This window comes from Uloborus diversus, chromosome 7 (assembly GCF_026930045.1).
Source record: "Uloborus diversus isolate 005 chromosome 7, Udiv.v.3.1, whole genome shotgun sequence".
Classification (NCBI taxonomy): Eukaryota; Metazoa; Arthropoda; class Arachnida; order Araneae; family Uloboridae; genus Uloborus; species Uloborus diversus.
In genome coordinates, this window is record NC_072737.1 from 41031934 (window position 1) to 41056709 (window position 24776).

Below are 24776 nucleotides of genomic sequence, written 5' to 3' on the forward strand. Positions count from 1 at the left end.
GAAACTTCACGAAGTTGTTTTCGCGACACAGTTAAATATTTTTTTTTTATGCGGTGGATAGGAAGCGCATAAAAAAAAAAAAACGTCTCACGTAGAAAATAACCCAAAAAGTTATCTTTAAACGAAATCAAAATAAACCAAGTGAGGATAATTTTGCCGACTCCCGAAACATTTCCCGAATAAAGAAATGTTTGGGAGGTCACAGTGACTTCCCATCAGGATTCCCCGGTCATCACTTGAAGATACTACCTCGCACTCGTTTTATAAGTAACTAGTGGCACCCGTACGGTTTTGTCCGTAGTAGAAAATTAAAAGGTCTTTTGGTTCGCCAGTATATTTACAAATAATGTATGATGAATTTCTCGCCAATTGGCTTTGCTCATGTTACGGTTCCACCTTATGATAACTTGGTAATTTACTCGTCCATCTTATGATAATTTTGCTGGGGGAAAATGTTCTTAAAATTCGAATAGAAAAGGAACAAAATCGAATTTTCGAAAAATCGCTTCGAGGTGCACACCTTCGTGCTACAAATAATTTCTGTGCCAAAGTTCATGAAAATCGGCTGAACGGTCTAGGCGCTATGCGCGTCGCAGAGATCCGGACAAAAAGAGATCCAGACAGAGAGGCTTTCAGCTTTATTATTAGTAAAGATTTCCGCTCGTTTTATAAAAAAAATTTCATATACCGTTTTAAAAAATATTCTCTCAAAAAAAAAAAAAAAAAAAGAAAAAAAATGTCGCACCAAAAAAAAAAAAAATATCGCACAAAAACAGGTTAGGGTTTTATGCACTTATGCTGTAAAAAATTGGTTTTCTCACAAATTGTTTCAGCAAGTAGTAAAAACTTCTAACTATTTTTTTTCTTATTTAAAAGCTAATCACATTTTGCTTTATTACTAACAGACTGATATTTATTGCATTATAAAACGTTTTCTTATTTCTGAAATATCTGGGGGACTCCAAGACTTCATAATTAGTCTTTGACTATATAAAAGGAAAATGAGTGAGGCGAAAGTATATCAAGCGAAAATGTGATGTTCACGAAAAGCAACGTTAAATGTCAGAACTACATCGTTTTTTGTTTCAATGATTTTCACTATAGCCATAAGAGTTTCAAGATCTTGAGAGTCTTAAATGAACTTAAAATGTAAATTGTACTTTTATCTTAAAAGGTGTACTTTCATTTGGCGGCACTCCGCTGGAAATTTGTTTCACCCAGTGAGCTTTGCTGTTGCTACTTCGTATGTCCTTGATGTCACCAAAGCACGTGTTAATACTGCCATGACAGGAGTCAGACCAGCACTGCCAATGATTCAACTGGTACGTGTTTTATATATTTTTAAACAGTTTATATACATAAGGATTTTTGACTAGAGTGAAAGATACGGGTACTTTAGCAAAATATTAGATTTATCGCTATTGGAAACTAAAAGTAATTCTCAGTTGGCAACAATTCTGCGACAACCTTAGTATTTGCCCCCATGTTTGGTCAAAAATGTATGGAAACTGTTTGGCGATACCATACATTACCTAGATATTTTAATGGACTTCTAAACAATTAAGTTAATTAGTGAGGTTAAAAACTCTCTTAAAATGTAAAAACAAACCCCGGCAAATAACTAAAACGAGCCATTAAAAATAATAAAGTTTTACTTAAAATTTGAAGTAATTCACCAGCTATAAATACAACGAACGATAAAAAATATTAAATGTAAAATAACATACCAAATAGAATCGGGACTCCATTAAAAATAGTAAGTGTTCTGCTAGAATGTAAAGTTAAAACATGAGGAGCAAATATATATAATACGTAAGTGATATTTTTCTGTTTTTGCCAAGGTATATGGAAAAAAGTTCGCCAAATGCCAATGTAACCCCATTCCACACTCTAACTGGATGTTATAGTTGTACAGTCTATTTCAGATGACATTTTTCGAGATGTAGTCTTGAAAATAATTTTCATTGTGGTTATTATAAGAATCATCATTATTTTTATATTGTCAATGTAAGAGAAATGACAGATAATAAGTAATAAAATATTTATAAAATGTAATTCGTTTTGTCTTAAAATTTCCCAAAAAAATAAAATAAAATAAACTACCAAAAGCTAAGATCTAAGCCTTGTTTCAATACTTGGGCTTGCGTTTTTACCAAAACTAGATTTCCTCAAAAATAAGGGAAATCCGTTATTTCGGCTTATGGGCTCTAAATCTGTAATAACGATTTTCTAACAGGACGGTATTTTTTTACAGTTAATTACATAGCTTAAAGTGGAAATTTTCTTTGATATGCTGAAGTCTTTGTATCAAAAGGAGTTTCACAACTTTATTTTTCATGTAAAAAATGCAATGTTAAATTCAACATTCATTTCCAGTACTAGCAGTATTGATAAATATTCAATAAAAGAATTATACTAATAATACATCATAGTAGATCATTATAAGCAATTATCGCTATAAATAAACATACTTTACAATTTCAGCACATAAAAATTATAATGAAGCATAATACGCCATTTTGATATTGGTGCTTTGGAGACACCGTTACGCAAATTGAGATTTCTTTAAGTACAGAAGAAAATCACTAAATTTGTGTGTATGTTTCTTTCTCAGAGAATAGTTTTACTTAATTAAATAATGTTTATAAATATGATACAAACGTTTACCTCGTCTTATAGTTATAACTTATTATCAAGAATTACCAAATATTTTTCATAAAACAAAACTATTTTGCTCCTAACGTTCTTATTAATATATTTTTTTAAATTTTAAATATAAATAAATGCAAATCATGTTCGCACAATTTTGTAATGTTTTGGCTTTATACATTATTTTGAGTTTAAATTTTAAACTTTAAATTTGATTGGCATTAGATTACAATGCGGTTTAATTATCGTCTGCAGCACATAGAATATTATTTGTCTTTAAATGGCACTGGAAAGCAATTCAACAAAATAACTATCATTTTTAAAATATCAGAAAATAAAACTATAAATTTCATTTTTTTTTCACCTGGTGAAATTGTTGCAAAAAAGTGCGAACACTTATGTTAACAAAACTAAACGTCTTCATTTGTTAACATCATCGTGGTGATCAACATAAAATACCGTATATTCCATATTTCGAACTCCTTTTAGACCTTCGTCTGTTATTTTTTTTCAACTATGTCAACCTGAGTTTCAACACACGTTTCTCGCCAGAAAAAAGAAAAAAAAAAAGGACGAATAATATTTACTCCACTAAACATTGGCGACGTGATGATTGTCACGTGACAATCAGTGTTCACGTTTGCGACTGAAATAGCATCACTAAGCTTTCCCAAAAATGTAAACTCCTTTTGATAAATAACTTCAGATTTTCTAATGTGTTGTGAGGGATACTAATCCTCTTACAGTGCGTTAAAACAATGTATACAAAACGAATTCAACTAAGGGGAAAAATGAAAAACTGGACATTTGAGAAAAGTATTAAATTCTTCTAATTAGTGCCAACGGAGTCTAATATCTCAGTACAGACTCTAATCACTAGTGAATCAAGAGTGCTATTTTACCAATATAGACATTCTAAGTTTTGTTCCATTTGTTCCCATACGATTTCCTACTGCAGTCTTCATCACATGATATATGCAGCAAGTTCACAGTGTATTAAGGATGATACTGCTTTTCTAGGAAAGCGAGTTTTACTTCAACGTATTTAAAATGTACTGTATCAAGTGTTAAAATACTTTTTAGTGCTTTTATTAGTGTCAGATATTAAATGATATCTGTTTTAAAGCTCTCAAAATTTGCGGTTCTTATCCCATAAATTTTTATTGAAAATCGTTTTTTTCTTATATACATAATTTCATACATTTTTAATGTACATTTTTTTTTTCACAGATAATTTTGTTTTCTTTTGCGTCGTTCATTTAGCTAAAATTAGTTTTGGGGGAGAAGCATGATACAACAATCCTTAAGTTTAACGAAGTGAGAAAATTTAACACTGAAAAGGTCTTTAAACTGTTCCTTTGCTGCTCATATATTTTTTTAAAGCACGGCTCGCCTTGCTATTCTTTTTACTAACATTCATTTATTCTTTAAAACGAACAAGTTTTCAAAAAAAAAAAAAAAAAAACAGACAGTTTTCTATTTTTATGTTTGACATTTATCTGCATTCAATGCGTACATGAAAACATTTATTTTATTTTTTTCTTTTATGACTTTGTCAGAGTAAATGTCGATATCATTACTACGATCGAAAATAACGTAAGAAATAAAAGCTTGGCTTCATTATTTCGTTTTTGTACGTACAAAATACATGAAAATTATTTATTTAAAATATTTTAATTGAATCTACATTTTAAAAATCTACTTTTTATTCGAATACTTTTTTTTCTGGCCAATATTTTTCCGCCACGCTTAAAATCGACACATTTTCAACAAAGACTTCTTCCATTGCATATTGATTTTTTAAAGAACATAAGAATCAATGGCCCCATAATCATATGACATGATTACGTGGATTAATCCTGAATTGAAACAAATCATACAAATAGGGGTAGCTTTTGAAAAAAGTATTTTGCTCTTCAAATTAAAGAGAGGGAAAAAAAACGATTTTCAATAAAAATAGTCCGTGCTGCAACAAGATCCTAAATCTATATTTAGTGCGTATTATTAAGAACATGTGCAAATAGTTTTCTCTCATTAATAGAATCTGGTCTAATATCTTTTAAATGTTTAGTTTCACAGAAATTTTTTACCAATATTAAAAGCAAAACCAAGCTTTACACTTAAAAATACTTTTTTAGATTTTTTTTACAATCATCACATATGATTACATTTTTATGACATAGCCATATCAACAATAAAAAGCTAATTGGTTCAACTATACATATATATATCTAGTATATGAAATATAAATATTTTTAAAATTTGAAATTTGTTGTTTCGAAATGTTTGATTTCGTGTTTATTAGTCTCTTAATAAACAACAATACATCGCATGTTGAAATGATAATAATGATTTTAAAAAGATATCTATACATACAAATACATGTATCACAACTTACCGTTATCAAAAAAAAAAAAAAAAACATGTTAGTATATTTTAACGCTCTATTTTCTCATTCTTCTAATGTTAAAAAAATATTTTCTGTTATCAAGTTTTTGTAACATTTTGTAAGTTATGTTTAATTAATTCATTGCATAAATCAAATACATACAATTCTAAAGTAGTTTTAAATTGAATTTTGAATCTACAGGGTGTCCGAGAAACAACCGTACAACTTCAAAAATTTATTGAAAAAGAAACAATAGGGTTACAGCGAAACTAGCTAGTACATTAGATAGAATAACTCAAAAAGTTTTTTTCTGCAGTATGTTTCTGACTATATATGGCGCTACATGTCATGCAAAGGAATATTAACGCATTTTAGTTATTTCAATGGCGGATCGCGTGAAGAAAGTTCAATGTGTTGCGTGGTTTATCGAAACAAAATCCCATACGCAAACACAACGGAACAAAACATCCAAACAGCTGTAGCTACTGTTGATGTTAGCATGCTGAAATGGTCGTGGATGGAATTGGATTATCGTTTTGATATTGTTTGTGCTACGAAAGGGTCTCATGTAGAAATTTAGGTAACAACGAAAAGTATAGAAAAAAAACTTTTTTTTCAGTTATTTTATCTAATGTACTAATTAGTTTCGCTGTAACCCTATTGTTTCTTTTTCAATAAATTTTTGAAGTTGTACGGATCTTTTTCGGACACCCTGTAGTTTCTTCAAGAACATGAAACTTATCATGTGAAAAGTATTAAAGAGTTAAAAAGAATAAATAAATAAATAAATTAAAAAAAATAAAATAAAAAAAATAAATAAAAGAAAAGAAATAAATAAAGATGCATTATGTTTTGAATTTGATACATATCAAATTGATATCGGTTGTGTTAAAATTACATTAAAGCATATAAAAAGAAATACAAAGTTGAACATATTTCAATGTTTAGTAATAGGCTAAGCTAAACTTTGTTCAATTTTTTACAACGTACAGGTCGTAGTAAAACAAATAAATTTGAAAAGACAATCTAGTTTAAGCAAGGATAAGTTTTAATAAAATGCTCGTCTAACATTTAGTTTTCATTAAAATATAAACCTTTTAATCGCTACAAATGTAATTAAAATTGGATTTTTTGACTCACTTTCACAAAAACTACTTAAAAAGAAAAAAAAAACAAGGTAACTTCAATTTAAATATGTTAGTCCATGTATAAAAATTAGTTGATATAAGAACATGGAAACAAAGATTTATCCTTACAAATTACTGTGAATTAAAGACGTATTTATGCTTTCAATCACAATAACACCAGGAATACAGTACCTGTTTATATTTTGTAGATTCGATACATTTTAATGCCGTCAAATGTTTTTAAATATCTCTAACCTGTATGAACTAGAGTTTTGAAATAAACTTTAACATTACAGCTATACTACCAGGGTTTTAAAAGCTTTTAAGACAAAAATATCGAAAATTTATCACAGAAAAATATTTTTCAGCATACATTTTTATGTAGAGACTAATAATTGGTAGAAATCAAGCAATTCTATCTTTTTTGTACCAAAAATTAAACAGGTAAAAAATAAACTTCCCAAATGTTTGGCATAAAGCTATAATGTACAACAACAAATTATCACATATTTAAAATAAAGGAAATACGAATATTCAATGCGACATATATATTTACAGCACTTTTAACGACTCTATAATTAAATTACAAAACAATAAACCAGTAAATGTACAAAATGCAATGTACAGAGGGAAAAACGGACAAATATCAGATCACATACGATTAAGTATCTCTACTTATTGACGACTTGGTTGTACAGTTAGGATTCCATAGAGTCGATTATGAAAGAATTGAATCAAGATGAAGTGAAAAGAAGAGAAAAATCATCACGTGATGTTGCTCGAGATTCAACGTAAATGTTCAACGCTATCCGATGTTCTGCTGGGTTTTTAGTGTTCTACAAGTTGATGTACTGCATGAGCTTTATTTGTGGCTTTCTGAAAGAAAAACAAATGTCCGATATCAGTATCGACATACACTGCTCGACATTGAAAATGCAACACCAAAAGAAGGAGTGGTCAGAAAGTGATGAAATTTGAAAAAAAAAAAAAAGACAGAGACAGCAAGGAATAATAAATGATCTTAATTTCAAAATGATACGCAGAATACAGAGCGAGAACGGCGTCGGCTCAGTAGGATGTAGGACCACCGCGGACAGCGACACACGAAGAAACACGTCAAGGCATAGAGTCAATAAGGGTGCGGATGGTGTCCAGAGAGATGGCTCTCCATTCCCTTTCAACCATTTGCCACAGTTCGTCTTCTGAACGAGGCAGGGACAGAGTCTGCAAACGGCATCCAATCACATACCACACATGTTCGATTGGTGACAGGTCAGGAGAGTATGGTGACCAGGGAAGCATCTGTGTGTCTTGGAGAACATGTTGGCAGATGCGAGCACTGTGTAGTCGTGCTAGCTGTGTAGTCGTTCGTATCACCTACGAACTAGAGGTGATATGGAATTGTACGCAATTACGCCCAAAACCATTATGCCACGTTGTCGTGCGGTGGGACGTTCCACAGTTACTGCCGGATTAGATCTGTCTCCACGTCGACGCCACACACGTATGCGGCCACTATCACTGATAAACAGAAGCGGGATTCATCTGAGAACACGACATTTCGTCATTCTGTCATCCACGTCACTCTAGTCCGGCACCATACTAAACGTTGCTGTCTATGTTGTGGGGTCAATGGCAGTCTTCTTAGCGGATGCCGTGATTGCAGACCAAGTGCGACCAAACGACGGGAAATGGTTCTCGTTGACACGGGAACATTCAGGGTATCTTGCACCTGCTGCAGCATCTAGGAACTAGTGACTTGTTGATCTGCTACAGCTTGTCGGTGGATGCGTCGATCCACGCGTTCTGACTTCACTCTAGCTGCCCCTGCCCCTCTCAATCTTACCACATTTCGTTGTTCCAACCATCTTCGGCACAGCCGATGCACCGTGCTCGCATCCATGTGGCAGGGGTGATTGTGAGTTCACCAAAAAATACCTGAAAGATTCGAAGCGAGAACGGGGGGGGGGGCAATCTTTGGCCCCTATTATACTTAAATGCACCTATGCCATAGTATTAAATAGTTCAATAGTCAGAGTCAAAATAGTGTGTGTACATTTGATTAAAATTTTAATGGGTTACAAAGTTACTTTTGAGCTGGTGTTATACAAAATTATCTTGACATTTGTCCATCTTAAGGCTCTTGCAGGTATATTTGATGAGTATTATATAATTTTTAAAAAAATGCGGAGGTAGGGAGATAAAAGCATAACAAAAAAAAAACATAATTCCGGTATTTTCGGACATAAAAACACCGGAAATACGTCCGAAAATACCGGAAATTCGGTAAAATACCGGAACACAATCACCCCTGATGTGGGTATCAGCTGCGATTTGACGTACGGACCGACCTCCCCTTCTCAGTCCGATTACCATACCCTTCGTAAAATCGTATATCTGCTGGAAGTGTCTTCGTTGATGTCGGCCTGGCATTCTCTCGTGTTACACGTATCCTCCAAAACAAAAACAAAATTTCTTCGATGATTCTCCAGTCAGAAATAACGACACGAATATTGACCATTCTACAAGTTCCTTCCCTTATATCTAACTTCACGTGCGTCGGAGAGCTGCGCATTTCACGTCATTTACATAACTCAGTAATGTACGTCTACTCTAAAATTTGCATAAATTTCTGAACACTCTTTCTTATTGTTGCATTTTCAATGTCGAGCAGTGTAACAATGATGTTTTTCAGAATATGGAACTTTTTCCGTGGCTTGGTGACATATTTACTTTTTACCTTGGAGATAATTTTTGAAAATCTGGTGTGGACACTTATTAACTAATGATACATGTATTACTTAATGAACGGTTTTTTTAAAACTGAAAAAAAAAAAAAAAACACTTTAAATATTCTCTACTACTACCACTAAATATTACTACTTTACTAATCTTTTTCTCCCCTAGTTTGTAGCGAACCAATGCAGACATAACAACACTTTTACTATTATTTCGTTTTATGCTTGTTCTGCAACTTTAAATTTTCTTAATAATCAAAACAATTTTTAGAGGCTTGTTTGATTACTTTGTTACTCAGTTGAAAATATTTTTTAACCTTCATAAATTTTCTTATGTACAAACCATTAAATTTTTATCATACAATAAACTATTAGAATCAAAAAACGAAAAAAATAATTGTTGGAAATTATTGACATTAATAGCGTATTAATGTTTCTTACGTGATTTGTTCTATTTTTGGGAGAAGAAACCACCTAAATTATAAATATTATGAAAAAATATTTATAACGTTTTTTTTAAAGCAGATATTTAAAAATACTTACGATGACTTGGGAAGGTAGTTGGCACGGCACATTATTTTCTTTTTTTGCAGAATAAGAAAGGGAACTTTGATTTTCGAGTGGGTGGTGGCGCCATTAGCATTGGCATTTGGTTTTTCTGTTTAATATGGATCTAAAAGATGAAAAAAAGAAATACATGCTTAAATTTTCATAATAACTTGATTATCTTCAGAAAAAAAAACACAATTGCCGACATTGCGTAGACGTAAATACTAAAGACCATAATTAGGGAACTGTTAGGGTCGCAAAATTCATTAATTTCCACCTTTTCTTCAAGAATAATAGTAATAATAATTATTATTATTTTGTTGAAACTAACTGTAAGGTTAAATAATAGTTTATGGAATAATAATGCCTTTTTATCAAACGAAAAAAAAGCAACTAAGCAACAATTTAATTATTTGGTCGAAACTAAACTGCAAAAATAAAAGGCTAAACAATCGCTAATGTAACGAACAGCATTAGTATTAATTTTGCAACAAAAAATTAATTATGAGGAAAATATTTCATTTCTCTGAGATGTTGGCAGAGTTTGATTAAGATATCTAAAGGCTCCAGAGCAAGCACTTTTTGGGAGTCCCCTGCCATCAAACCTTACTATTTCAGTCATTGGCTAACACAGTTTCAGCTATTTGGAGCCCCCCTTGAGAAGATGGGGCCCTAGGATTGCCTTGTCTATTCAGTAATCAGGCCCTGAATGCCGGGAACCGAGGGAAGGGGGATGTCTTTCGATTCGATTCCGAGTCACAACTGACTACAACTGTATTTATGTTGAGGACTGCATACTAAGTGCCTTGCCTCCATTATTTTTTATACCGATAGATGGCAGCACCATCACCGGATCGAACAGTTAATGAGAATTTAGAACTAGACCAGGAGCTAATAACTACCTGGTGCTAGCACCACCAGAGGTATCGTTTCACTTGGAGGACATTGAGACCACGAGCATATTTCACGTCGCCCAGTCCCCTTTAATGACGACAATGGATCTTCGACCATCGAGGTTAGAACTCAGGACCCTCCGGCCCCGAATCCGACCCTCTACCCATCGGGCTACCACAGCCTAAGGGAGATGTATTCGAATTAGTTGGTTTCGAGAAAAGGAGATGAAATTTGAAGCATGCCTCTGCGAGTTAAATTTTGAATGAGGCGTTTTGAATTATTTTATTGGGAGTGCGCTTTTTCTGGTGATAGCAGGGCATAGGCTAGGACACTCATGAATTTAGTTACAGACCGTTTAAGCTTACATGCTACTTTTCCTACAAACTCAAATAATCAATACCCGTCAGGCTTTTTTAATTAAATAACCATAGGGAGAGATTAACACCAGATTTATTGTTATAATATATCTGCTTGTACTGAAATATTGCCAGATTTTCTCCGAGATATAAGTAGCAGCTGGGACTTTTTTAAACTTGTCTGGCTTGTTTCTTTAGCCCTCTCTTGCAAAACCTTCTGTGTATTGTTATCATAGTATTTTACCGTATTTAAAAGTAAATGAGCAATTTTACGGGTATTGACTGACATTTTAAAGCAAATCGTATTTTGCAACATTCAATGCAAAATATACTTTAGTGCAAATAATCTTCCCCCTCCCCCCAGATTGTTTTATATTTTGGGTGAACTTAATGGTATGATTGAAGTCTCAAAATCTATTTTGGATGATTTAAAAAAAAAGATAAAAACACATGGTAACTGACTGATATTTTAAATAGTAGCCTCAAAAATCATCCAAAATAAGTTTTGAGCATTCAACTATACCATTAAATGCAGCTTAAAAATACAACAATTCAAGGGAAATATATTTTGCACAATGTATATTTGCTTTAAATATTACAAAATACATGCTGTTTCGCTTTTAAATGTCAATCAGTTTACCCGTGGAATGACCCAAATATACGAGTATATTTACCGTAGTATTTACGTTACGTTTAGAAGACTTGCTCCATTGAAGGGTAATTTTTTTCAAATGTAACAACATTTTTTGTGAATAGTGTGATTTAACTTGATGTAAGTTTAGAAAGAACGAGTCATACCTTCAAGAATAATTTCAGTTAAGGCAGATTGGAATAAATATCAGTAAATTAAATTATTTACCGTGCAAGGAGGCTGTATCCATGGCTCGCCATCTATCTGCATTGGAAACCGCTTTTTTGTTCTAAAAAATGTTAAAATTATTACATTAAAAATATTTACAATATGTGCTAAAAAGCATTTACTTACTATCTTTAGCCTAAGCAAGAATTTTTTCTCAACACTCGGCAACCTTACTTCGCTCTATACTAAGATCGATTCCGTAAACGTAAGCTATATTTTTATCACAAACGGCTTAGGCTACAAATTATTTCAAATGTATGTTTTTATGTTTTTTCAAAGACAAAATATATATTTCATACTTAAAATGTGAATGAGAATATAAGAATGTGTCCGAAAACGCTTTCTCTTCTCAAGTGCGATGATGTCCAGTGACACGTATATGATATACTTTTATGTAAATAAATTAATAATAAAAACATTCTATGCTATTCAAAAATAATAGATGAATAATTTAAAAAAATGAAAAGAGAACAATTTTAAGTGATAAGTAAGTTGAACATGGAGCTTACCTAATAACTACTGAGGAACACTGAGCCAGCCGGCGTCCTGAAGCACGAAGACCCGCTTTAACTTGACCAACGTGCATACAATTCTCAAGACCAATTACTTCGATCTTGCGGTCACCTATATCTAAAAATACAAATATAGAATATTTATACTTGCAACCGATAAAGAAAATTATAATTTCCCTACCCGGAGAACTCGCGCGGGGTCCTAATTAACAATCACTTAAAAACTTCTATTTTCGGGTGCACAATTCATCTGATATTAACCCGGACTTCAGTTGCTTAATTTCTAAATAAAGAGCCACTGGGAAGAATGATCATAATTCATTTTTTTTTTGCTGAGAAAATCAGATTTTTATGGGAACTGTTAGACTATTGCAAATAGTTTTCATTTATCATGTCACTACAAAATTGCTTCTACATTTGAACGAAAAGTTGCCTGTATGGTGATATTTTGATAGTAGAAATTTTAACCCTACCTCCAGTGGATTAACCCTAAATGCCAATAGATAGCGTACATTGTTGACTACTTTTTCATTTCTCCATTCTCTTAAAAAGACAGTCCTACCAGTAAAACAGTTAATTTAAAGCTTGACCACGAAAAGAAGGCGGATGACCTTGAAGCAAAAAGATCATTTGTATCATTTGTAATACGTTTTTTGGTATTATTACGGAATACATAGGATTAGCGAGACCGTACATCTTTTTATTTGGTACTTTCTGGCAGATTCTGCCTATTACGAATGATATAAATAATGTTTTGCTTTATGGTCATCCGCCATCTATCCGTGGTCAAGCTTTACCAGATCCAGATCAGCCTTGTCACAATAAAGCCTTTCCCTGCAAGTCAAACATGACCAAAAATATCGTCAAATTTTAAATAACTCACTGAATTTTTGGTGCTTCAAGAATGAAATAATGTTATGGTACGAGTTTTATTCTTGGTGACGTCAGAGCGTTACTCAGTGATTTTAGCTATTATATATATGGTGACTCCGGAAAGATAGATTTTAGCCACTGAGTTAAAACAAGAAAAAGATGGACGCTGACTCTTATGAATTGAATCGACTTTAAAGTTTAGAAACGTAATTCAAGAAATTATTCTGTCGTATACTATGATCATTCTTCTTCGAGGTCTGTCAAATGTTTTCTTTCAAAAACACTTGCCAGTAGCTGGTGTTTTTCATTTGTTGAGAAACCGCACTAATTTTTTGGTAGGTCATCTGCATCTGGAGACAAAATTCAACTAATGGTCTAATCCAAAAAACCAAATATTCTAATGTTAAATTTGATTAATTTACTCGTAAGGTTCATTCCAATTATGTATGGGAGAAATTCATTTGACATTTAATATGGGTATGTATTGTCTTTTCACTGGTAATTCTTAAATTCGTTCCCCCTCCCCCCCTTTTTTTTTTGAAGTATGGTATCTTTGTCTTTGAAACTTGTTGTAGTATTCAAGTCTCCTTAATTCTTATTTTAACATAAAAATATCTATTTTACAAATTGTTAATTGATTTTTGTTAAAATTTACATGTATAAACTGCATTAAGCAAAACTGAACAGATGCGGTCTTAGAGACACCCCGTGAGACCTATTGTGTACTGTTTAGATCTGCCGGGTTAAAAAAAAAAAGATTTATACATAACTATTTTAGTATTATATCATGATTCCCCCTCCGGCTATTGGCAAAATACTTTCCCTAATTGAATGTAGGAGGCGATAATATCAAAAGACAGAAAATCGCGTCAATGAAATAAACACTGCCCATGGATCAATGGGAGGGGGGGGGGGATTTTCAAAGTCGACTCCTCACCCTTCAGAACCTTTAGTTTGAACATGTGTTGGCAATCCTAATGGGGCAACTTATATTCATATAAAGACCTAAGACCAAACCCTCAACCCCCTAGAAGGTAGCGCTATTGCCTGGCACGAAGTTGACAATCGTCTAAATCTTTTCAGAACTACGAAAGGGTTCACACGTAGAACTGTAACAACGTTGTGAAGAAAACTTTTTGGAAAAAAGATAGAATTAAACTTAAAAAGAAAAAAAAAACTGATTTTTTTAAAAAATATTTTTTTTATTTATGAAAGATTTTAAAGCAACCGGTATATTGACAAATTTTAAGGTTTTTTAAAACCATCCATAAATATAGCTGTTTCAAAAATTAACTAATAATTTCAAAAATTCTAGAGCTCACAATATTGCTTAAAACTATGGGTTTAGGCGTCCCCTCCCCCCCCTCCTTGCTGCACAACAGGTCGGAAAGAAGGTATTTCAAACATATTTCGACAGTTTTGTACCTTGAATGGCAGCACTGAGATCTACGGACGTAAAACTGTTGGAAGAATTTTCTCTGTCTTTTCTCCTTTTGGATTTGGTTCTTTTTTTCTGGGCGCTATCTCCCCACAAATTAGAACCTCCGTAGATGCTCGGGATGTTCAGCACAGCTATCCCCTGCAGCGAGGGCCCGTTTGCAAGCTCAAGAGAAACACCGTCGCACTGAAATAAAAAAGGGAACATGCTTGTCACATTATTGGACATAAAGATGGTATCCGAGAATGTATTGAAAGTTGTTTAAAAAGTGAATCTACGACGCTATCCAATTTTTATAAGGTCGAAAACAAGACTACAATGTAAAACATACGTAAATAAGTTAGTTCCCGTCTAATCTAGGGAATCCAAACGGATGCTGGATGGGGCGTGTTTCAACTGTATTCAACATGTAAAACAGTGAATTACCTCTCTTTCTCTACCTATAAGTATATAAATGACAATATGTCTCTGTATTTCTTTATAATTATATATTTACATCTATGTATACCTCTCACAACACATCATTATCGATACTTCTATCTGAACCTTGTTATTTAAATATCTGTAGATGTATCTCTACGATTGGTAGGTACTTTGAAAAAATATTTACAGATTTATTTCATTCACCGCAATTTTTCGGCATCAAGTGCAATTGGAGACATGAATCAAAATGGCGACTTTAGAGGATTCTTTTTCGCATTTGAAGCAGCGAGAAGCAAAGGGATGTCATGTTCAAGTTTTCGTTAGAAGCGTTTAAAGATAACTTTCTAGGTAGGCATTCAATGATTTTTTTTCTAAATCATGCTGTAAAGCAGCACCTATTACGGCTACTTGTACTATCTCTTGCCCCAAGTCAGAGGAAAGGTTCACCTATAATTTGTGCTGGTGATCTCCAAATTTTTAATTTTGCCACTTACATCCCTTTGCTTCTCACTACTGCATTTGTTAAACATGTAGAACAGCAAATAAAATCTCAACTTCCATATATACAAGGTCCGGCTATTAATTTCCGGGACTGACATAACTGTAAGAGAACTAATAGCCGGAAGATAGAACTAATGATTGCATATTGAAAAGCGTTTTCTTGCGCATGCGCAGTGGAATCGACGCCATTCTGAAGTAAGTGGTTCTCGTAGAAAGGCACATTAAAACGTAGCTCTTCAATTCCTGTTGTCACCATAATGCGAAATTTTTCAATTACTTCCAGCGTGCGAACGGACATCGGCCAACTTGTGTGTGGATCATCATTGACGCTTTTGCGCCCGTCCCGAAAGCGTTTAAATCATTCAAAAGTTCAAGTGAACTTGTTTCAACATTTCGTATGTTTCTGCAGCTGTCTTGCCCAATTTGAAGCAAAATTTAATGTTAATTCTTGGCTCCATTTTCACTTCGACGACAGGAATTTGAGAGTTGCCGTTTTAATTTGCTTTTCCACGAGAACCACTTATTTTAAATTGACGCCGATGGCACTGCACATGCGTAAGAAAACGCTATTCAATCTGCAAGCATTAGAGCCATTTTCCGGCTTTTCGTTCTCCTACAGTTACATCAGTCCTGGAAATTAATAGTTGGAACATATATATATATATATATATATATATATATATATATATATATATATATATATATATATATATATATAATCATCATCAACCATTGGCAATCTACTGATGGTTGAAGGTCTTTTCCAAATGCTTCCAAATTTTTCTGTCTGTTGCTTGGGATTTTCATCTGATGCCTGCCAATTTTCGAATTTCATCATTCCATCTAATTTGCGGGCGTTTTCTAGGTCGTTTCACATCACTTGGGTACCATTCTAAAACATTAATGGTCCATCGGTTTTCTTGTCTTCTAGGAATATGTCCAGCCCATCGTCATTTCAAGCGCTTACTTCAGTCTATTATATTAAACACTTTCGACTGACTTCTGACCCAGGAATTTATTTTTCCTATCTTTTTTCTTAATGCCGAGCATGCATCTCTCCATACTTCTTTGAGTTGTCCTCAATCTTTGTACTGCCCTGCATATAAGTGTCCAAGTTTCTGCGCCATACAATATAAATTTCAGCATAAGTCCCTGTTCCGTATTTACCCTGCAAGATCCAAATGCATACTTTCGGATGTAAAGATAACCAAAGAAAGATGCAGAGTTAAGATATGAAAAGTTCGAAGCAAAAAAATATTTAGGTGAAAAAACACGAAATCTTACGTTTTGTTTGGCCCTCAAATTCCTTATATTGCATTAAGGGAGATCAAAAGCATTCGAAAGAAACAATTCGAACACAAAAAGTTTGACATTAGCAGTACCAGCATTCACTGAGACATAAAACGCAGCTTTTTGTGATTCATACCCACCAATTTATACTGGCAGTCAATAACGCCTTTTTGGAGAGAAATACAGCGTCTAACAAGGGTTTAATATTATATGGTTGCATAGAATGTGTTTTTCAAACTGTACTAGGTTTCGTAGGGTGTTTTTACGTTTTATCGTATAACATTGGCATTTATTTTTTAATATGGATGAAAAGCAAAGGTATTTTGTTTTTTTTCCCCCTCGATAACAAGTCATTCTTATCTCATCTTTTGAACGGTTCCCAATAAATTTGAATCTCCTTCCATTTTTGTCGCAAATGTTTCAATGTTTTGTGTTGTATTAGTTTTCAATGAAGATTAATTCCCTAAATGCAATGTAATGGGTTTGGAAACCATTGAAAACTATGCAAGGTTCGGTTATTAATTTCAGGGCTAAGCCGGAAGATGGTGCTATGATTGCATATTGAAGAGTTTTCTTGCATATGTGCAGTGCAATAGGCGAATGAAAATGGAGCAAAGAATTAACTTTAAATTTTGCATCCAACTGGGCAAGACAGCAGCGGAAACCTACGAAATGTTAAAACAAACGGCAAGGAAGCGTTATTCCGCTCAAGAACTTTTGAATGGTCTTAAACACTTTCGGGACGGGTGCGAAAGCGTCAAAGATGATCCACACACAGGTCAGCTGCAGTCCGGACGCACGTCGGAAGCAATTGAAAAAGTTTTTTATATGGTGAAATGTGATCATCGATTGACTATTCGAGTACTCGCCAATGAATTAAACATGGACAAAGATACGGTTCGGCGAATTTTGACGCAAGATCCAGGCAAACGCAAGATTAGTTACAGATTCGTTCCTCACCATTTAAGGGATGAATAAAAGCAATCGAGACTGGACACATGTGACGAACTTATCGACAACGCTGATGCTGACCCGTTCTTGGACAGGATGCGTTCCTTGACGCAAAATTTAATATTAATTATTTGCTGCAAAGGTACTTTGACAACAGGAATTTGCGAACTACGTTTTAATGCGCCTTTCCACAAGAACCACTTACCTCAGAATGGCGTCGATTCCACTGCACATGCGCAATAAAACACTCTTCAGCATGTAGAGATCCTAAATACGGAGAGATTGGACAACTTCGGAACGGCGGCCATCTTATGTCCGAAGATGCTCATTCCCCGTAGACCGTAATGCATCTTCTACCCCAAATATCACTGTACATCGTATCGAAAAAATTAGACGCTAGTAATGACTTTTGAAATAAAATATGCAGATCACAAATATATGTTTGTTTTCTACCTTTATGAACAAGTTTTTGAGAAAATTTTTTTTCTTTTTAAGCGCTATGACGATACGAAAGGATTGGCGCCAGATTAACAGACTTGACACTCATTCCGTTTAATGAAAATACCAGGAGAAAATGAATCAGTCTGTTCTTTAAAGATTTCATGTCCTATATTCCGTGGGAAAGCTAAAAATTCACACGGCGCAACATTTCGAGCTGACAACACTTGGACTAAACTTGGCGGAGATCGGCGCGCCGTTGTCCAATCTCTCCGTATATAGGATCTCCATCAGCATGCAATCATTAGCGCCATCTTCCGGCTTTTTGTTCTCCTACAGTTACGCCAGTCCTGGAAATTAATAGCCGGACCTTGTAGATTCCGGGAATTTTTACTAATTTTGTTTCGCTTCAGCTTTTTATATCCAAACTCTGCATTTTATGTTAACTATTTTTTGCACTTAGAAGTATGTATCTAGAACTAACGGTTGCAAAAATAGAGATATTGCAGGACAAATGGGACAAATTTCGTATAAATTGTTTGTCTATATATTTTACTGATATCGCTATTTATAGACACCAACGTACATATTTATCTGCACTTCTTTAAACATCTATAATTTCCTAAACAGCTCATCCGAATTCCGCATAAAATCGAAAGTTACTTATTTATCTAAATTTCGTCTGGTTAACTTACCATGATATCAACGTCTTCATGAAGGTTTTTACACGTGGCGAAGAACGTTTCTGACGTTGCAAACTCAAAGTACCACATTTTGTTTTTCATCCTAGAATAATATGGAATTTATTGAGAAAACAAAAAATAAGTAAATAAATAAATATGCGCTAACCAAGAAAAAAAAGAACTAAGGACTATAAAGCGCTACGCACACACGTATTTCAAAAGCCCAACGCTTGTGTTTGTTTTTACTGTGCTGATGCATTAAAAATTTAACTAAGGTCGAAAATAACAGATCCAGATTGGAGCAAACGATATTAAATAGCACCTACGTTATTTAAGTGGGAAAACTGGAGGTAGGAAAAATATGCTCAATACTGCTTAAAAATGCTTAAATCGTTTTAACTTTGATTATTAAAACATAATTGAAATCTCCGCTTCTAATTCAATTAATTCGAAAAGGTTTAAAGTTAGATATGCCTTTTGAAGCTTGTTAAAAAGGTGTCCAGCATTAAAACTCAATGGTATGCTTTGTAGCAGTAAATAGCAACTCTCTATTTGAATTTTGTTTCTCGGACTGATGTTTTAATTTTCTATTTTTGGCTCATAGTTCGCTTTCCACCCGTCCAAAATATGGAAGCTTTTTCAAACAAATTCCTGCTCAAAATGTCTACCTCATCTTATTTAAATCTAATTTGGCAGTTAGCGTACACATGATCCATTATATAATTTATATCTTTTATTTCAATTCTAATCCAAAATTACAGGTAACAATAATTACTTACCTGCTGTTAAACTTTTCCGGGTGCTTTTCCCTTTCTAGATGAAATTTTATAGCTATAGATGCATCCTAAAAATTAAAATAGCCATTGTCTTAAAAGGATTTTTTGTTTAGTTCTGTTTAGTTAAATTAATTCGTAAAACTTGTTAATTTTTTTTTTTTTTGTTATTCACTGTTTTTACCGATAGCTTTCACGAAAAAATTTCATTTGCATCAAGTTACTGTCTGAGTAAACATTTTATCAGGAGATTTCCACTAAGATAAAACTTATGAATGAATAAATGAATTAATATAAATTATTGTTAGCGAAATAATTTTACAGGAAAATCAATTGACTACCGTATAGTTTTGCAGAGAGATTAACAAATAGTTGAGGTTACTTAGCTTAAATCGCTTTTGTTTCAAAAGAAAACTATTAAACCTAACTCTTATTTAGAGACTGATAACATTTAATATCTAATTTAACTGAAATCTATTAAGAGATCTCCTCACAAATTAAGACATTCCGGAACTTAATAACAATAAAATAAATATAAAAATAAAAAACTTCTTGCAATTTTATTGGACATACTTATTTACCTTGATTAACTTAGTTAAGTAAAAAAAATGTAGCATTGATGTTGGAACTGTTACTATAGTATGGATGCATTTCATTTCGGGAAAAGTATATATATATTTTTTTTAACTAGTTCAGTTTCATAACATCAAATATCTTACCAAAATTCCGCCATCGGATATTCATTAATAGTAAATTAATTTCTAGGGTCATTCATTTTATTGTGTTTTTTTTATTGTATTTTTAAGTGTCTACTTTTATAGTAATATTTGCTTTTATTTAGTTTGTAGTCCAAGCTTTGTTTATTTTTCTTTAAACTCTGAATCACAACCAAAAACTAATTACAAAATAAATGTAAAAATAACAAAAAGAAAAAAAAATCACGACTTACTACACCAATGGAAAAATAATTATTAAAAATAGTGCAAGGAATGGGATCGCCTTTTTCTTCCGTATTTCCAGAATCACTTATTTCGATCATCCACCGGTCCATTGGCATTGGAGTGGATTTTTCAAGCTTCTTCAAAAATTTCGGAAGACTTTCATTCTCATAACCTAGAAAGAACAGAAAGTTCACCTTTTCATTGTTGTTGCCGTTTATTTCTTTTTTCCTCTTTCTTTTTTTCTCCATTAAAATGAATTAAATACATCTTGAAATACACCGCCAGCTCAGTCATTTCCAGCCGAATACTGCAGTTTCGTGCTTATTAGCACTCATCAGCCCGGCATAGGAAACTGACTGAGCTGGAGATGGAAAACCTCTTAAGGAAGCCAAGAGTGCGAAACAAACTGGTAGCTAATATAGAATTAGCAGACCAGACAGTTGAGTGCTAATAAGCTCGAAACTGCAGTCCTCGGCTGGAAATGACTGAGCTGACGGTGTATTTCACGTATTTCTACTTTAACCCTGGCTAATGGTTGGTAATTTACTGAATATAAATACTTCTTGTTTTTATTTCCTAAAAAGTAGACTTGAAGCAGTCATTTTGTAGTTATGTGTACTTTTGAAAAACATTAGGGGAAAGTGTTTTACCCTGGGACATTTTTCTTATTTTCATTTTTAACGTGAATTACTTGAATCAAATTTAAGATCTAAAAGTCACATTAAAATACTACAACATACTTCTATGCAATATATTTTTTAAAATTCAGACAGTTTGAATATAAAATATTGCCAGCCATTTAAAGTAAAAGTTCCAAGCTGTCCCAAGGTACAACATCCTATTGTACCTTGGGGCACATCGTGTTGTACTATGGAAAAGTCCTCATGATCCAGGAAACAGCCATATACTTGAACTAATTTTGCACCAGAAAACAAAAAAATACATTTTTATGGTAGTGAACTGAATCACGAATAATTAATTATGAATTGTGAAAAATGAATTATAAATTATTTTTATCCAATATTAAATTTGTTTAAAAGACTACATAAGATTAGAACATTGTTCCATGTTCCTAAACATATCGTAATTCTATACCATGAGTATGTTGTACCTTGGAAAGTGTCCTAAGGTACAAAATGTTTGGCTGTCCCAAGGTACAATCACCACGTGGCTTAAGAAAAACCAAAATAATGGTGAATCTAGATGCACTATCAATTATTTTCTCATAAGCAAAATATTTAAAGTACTTCTCTCTTATAACAAAATAAAATTCAGTTGATTAAATTTACAAATACAAAGAAAGAAAATGAAATAAGAATAAAGAAAATATTTACTTTTGAGTCATAAAATTTTCTTTCTCTCACAAAATCGTCACTTATACCCCATTTGATGCTGATTTTTACTAAGGCACCATTTAGTGGTGAAGGTTACTATTAGAGATTACGAAACCATGGCTGCTAAAAATAGATTCTTAGAAATTAGCAGTGTCCCGAGGTACAACACTCTTCCTTAATAACAAATATTTCGTGCGGATAAATAGTTTCATTAAGTGTAATACTGTTTTCCAATAATTAATATAAAAAAAGTTTTTTTTCCAGTGGGGGGAGGGGGTGGAAGAAATACTGTTAACTATAATTACTCCTCTAAAGCAACATTGAATTATTTCATCTGGAGATATTTGATACATCTTATTACTAATTGTTTTACATTTGGAGATTTTTGTGTTCATGCAAATCAAGCGCATAAACAGAATACCATTTCATCCAACCACCAGTCATGGCAAATAATACCCCCCCCCCCCACATGAACAAACCTAAATAAAATGAAACCAAATGGGCTTTAGGAATAAGGTATTATCTTGCCGATTAACGTTGCAAGTTACCATCATCAGCAATGAAACTAAGTAGTAGTTCAAATATTTACTATCAAAGATAACTAATGAATTGAAAATTTACTGTAATCGTTTACATTTTATGCATAAAGTGTTTGAGCACAGTAAGGATGGATACTGCTATCGACGGTTTAGGGGAGGCGGATGACCCCCATGACCTTTCCCTTGTATCCGACACTGATGCAGATGGTGTAGCTAAGTTATACAATCTGGTATTAGTAACAACAACTGCAATTATTTTCAAAATTAAATAAATAAATAAATCTTAAAAACATATAAATAAATAAATAATATCCCTAGCTAGGAAGATAAGCAAGAAAAAAAACCTCTGTAAGTTACGTTTATTTTTCTTCAACAAGTTTTGTTTAACTTTCAATATCTTCTGATTTTTGTAAAACATATTTATCACAATCGTATCGTGTAAAAGTATCTCTACATTAGTATAAAATGAACCCTCCAAGAAGCCTCTGTTTGTTTGAACACGCAAAACTCCAGAACTACCCGGCGGATTTCGCTGAAATTTTCACAGTATAATTATTTTAGCACCGGAAAGGTCTGCAGACCAGTTCGAAAAAAAAATCGATGAGTAGTTTTTTTTTTTTTTATTCCATTTTAGGGCCAATTTTAACATAAGTTCCCAAATATGGGGGTGAAAAAGTGCTTGCACATATTAATATTATGTATCGTTGGAAAGGGTAGAATTTTCCGCGTTCTACGCAATTTGTTTCAATGCTCTAACTTAACTACGGAGGGAGTCTTTTGCGTTTAAAGCTCGAATTTTTTTAGGCTTAGCTGAAATTTAGGCACTACTTTCTTCATTAAATATATCAATAAAAAGTGAAAAAATTGTCTCACAGTTTTCTTGATCCACAGACACCATTGGAAAAAGCGACATTATTTACTCCATATCTATCTCGACCTATGGTCGAAAAATTAAACTTCTATCTCGAAAGGAAAAAAAGTTACAAGCCTTTTTAAATCAGTTTCGAAAATTCTCATGTCCATTCAAATTGTTAACCATTTTCTTTCTCATTTTCATTTCTTAAACTTATTTTATTTTGTGTCTCCATGGTTACGCTTTTTAAATCCATCTTTCACGATTTAATTTCTTAAAAAGATTTTAATGTCTGTCATCATTGTTTGGAAGGGAAATTTTGCATGATGCTTTTTTTATTATTTATTTAAGCCTGATTGTTGAATATATGCGTCACTTGACACAATTTTTATTTTCAAGGTGGACCGGGCAAAGCCGGACAACGCAGCTAGTACCACTCTAAAGTATTTTATATAGTTTTATTTTATTTTATTTTCAACCATTTTGTATGTCCATCGTTTAGCTAGAGATCTGTTTCGGATAAAAGGACTGTTGTTGCAAAACATTGTTAAGCCGTATACGAGAATTCTTAAAAAATTATGCCTTCTCAAAAAAGAAACTCACAGCAAAGTGAAAAGTCAAAACAAAGTTTGATAAATTAACCATCAAACCGTAATTCAAACATGTAACGTAATTCAATATCTCAATTTCCACATTTTTTGTAAGAAATATGATCTTGTTCATTATTTTTCTGCTCTTTTGCTCGCTTGAACCAGAAAAAATAAAATGCCTCAAATAATTTCGCTTCGAGATTGAAATTTTAAAAGTAGTTAAAATTGATCTTTTAATTCTGATTCACTAAATGGGGTTGTTTCCTTAAATCAGAAGTACTACTTAGTCACTGAAAATAATAGAACGAGCAAAAAAAAAAAAGCACATGGACCCAGATAATACTTTAATTTTACCTACAGTTATTTTTTAATTAATTTTTTTAATTTCCGATCTTTCAAACAAGACGTGGTCTTTATGACGTCACATATGATGTACTTTTGGCGCATCTGTCTGCTGCGATTCTATGCTATGATAATCAAGAAGCGAATTAAATATTGCGCTCTACGCTCGCTATCAACCATATCGTTGCCAGTATCGTTTGTGAGTAAAGAAGCAAATTAAATATTACGTTCTGCGAATGGCAACAGTAAATGGCATTTCATCATTTGTTATGTCATCGGCAGAAGCGTAAACAATGAAAGCGAACCGATCAAAGTAATTTTTAAAAATATTAAACTTAGGATCTGATCATTTTGTAATAATTTAAGTTTTTAAGCATGCTCTTTCAGAAAGAAATACTTTTAAGATTCTGGAAATGACCCCATTGCGATGAATTTTAAAGCATATTTCTGAAATTTTTTTGCCAAAATGTATCAACTAATTCTGCAAGTTGTGCTACTAGGACTAAATGAAACTACTTAAAACAAGTCTACAACTACACTTTATTTTGTTTTGCTTTTTTTTTTTAATTTCGTAAAAGGAATTTTTTCCTACATTTCAGCAATTAATTATATTTTAAATCCCTTTTCACATTTCTTTTTTTTTTTTTTAGCGAAATACATTTTTTTTTCTTTGCTTATCTAAGGCCGCAGTTTAAATTTAAGAAAAAACACCCCGTTGTGCAATATTTCGAGAA

At 32.9% G+C, this 24776-nt stretch overlaps 1 protein-coding gene across 1 annotated transcript in view; it reads right to left on the reverse strand.

Moving 5' to 3' along the window:
• Positions 1 to 6928: 6928 nt before the first annotated feature.
• LOC129225615 (diacylglycerol kinase 1-like) overlaps positions 6929 to 24776 on the reverse strand; it is a 144200-nt gene continuing 126352 nt past the window's right edge. Inside the window, exons 19-26 of the mRNA XM_054860082.1 lie at positions 20393 to 20556; positions 19450 to 19514; positions 18683 to 18773; positions 14372 to 14570; positions 12071 to 12191; positions 11562 to 11622; positions 9447 to 9576; positions 6929 to 7041 (exon numbers count right to left, since the gene is read on the reverse strand). Coding sequence (XP_054716057.1) covers positions 9478 to 9576; positions 11562 to 11622; positions 12071 to 12191; positions 14372 to 14570; positions 18683 to 18773; positions 19450 to 19514; positions 20393 to 20556 — 800 coding nt within the window. The 3' untranslated portion in view covers positions 6929 to 7041; positions 9447 to 9477. The remainder of the gene's footprint in view (positions 7042 to 9446; positions 9577 to 11561; positions 11623 to 12070; positions 12192 to 14371; positions 14571 to 18682; positions 18774 to 19449; positions 19515 to 20392; positions 20557 to 24776) is intronic.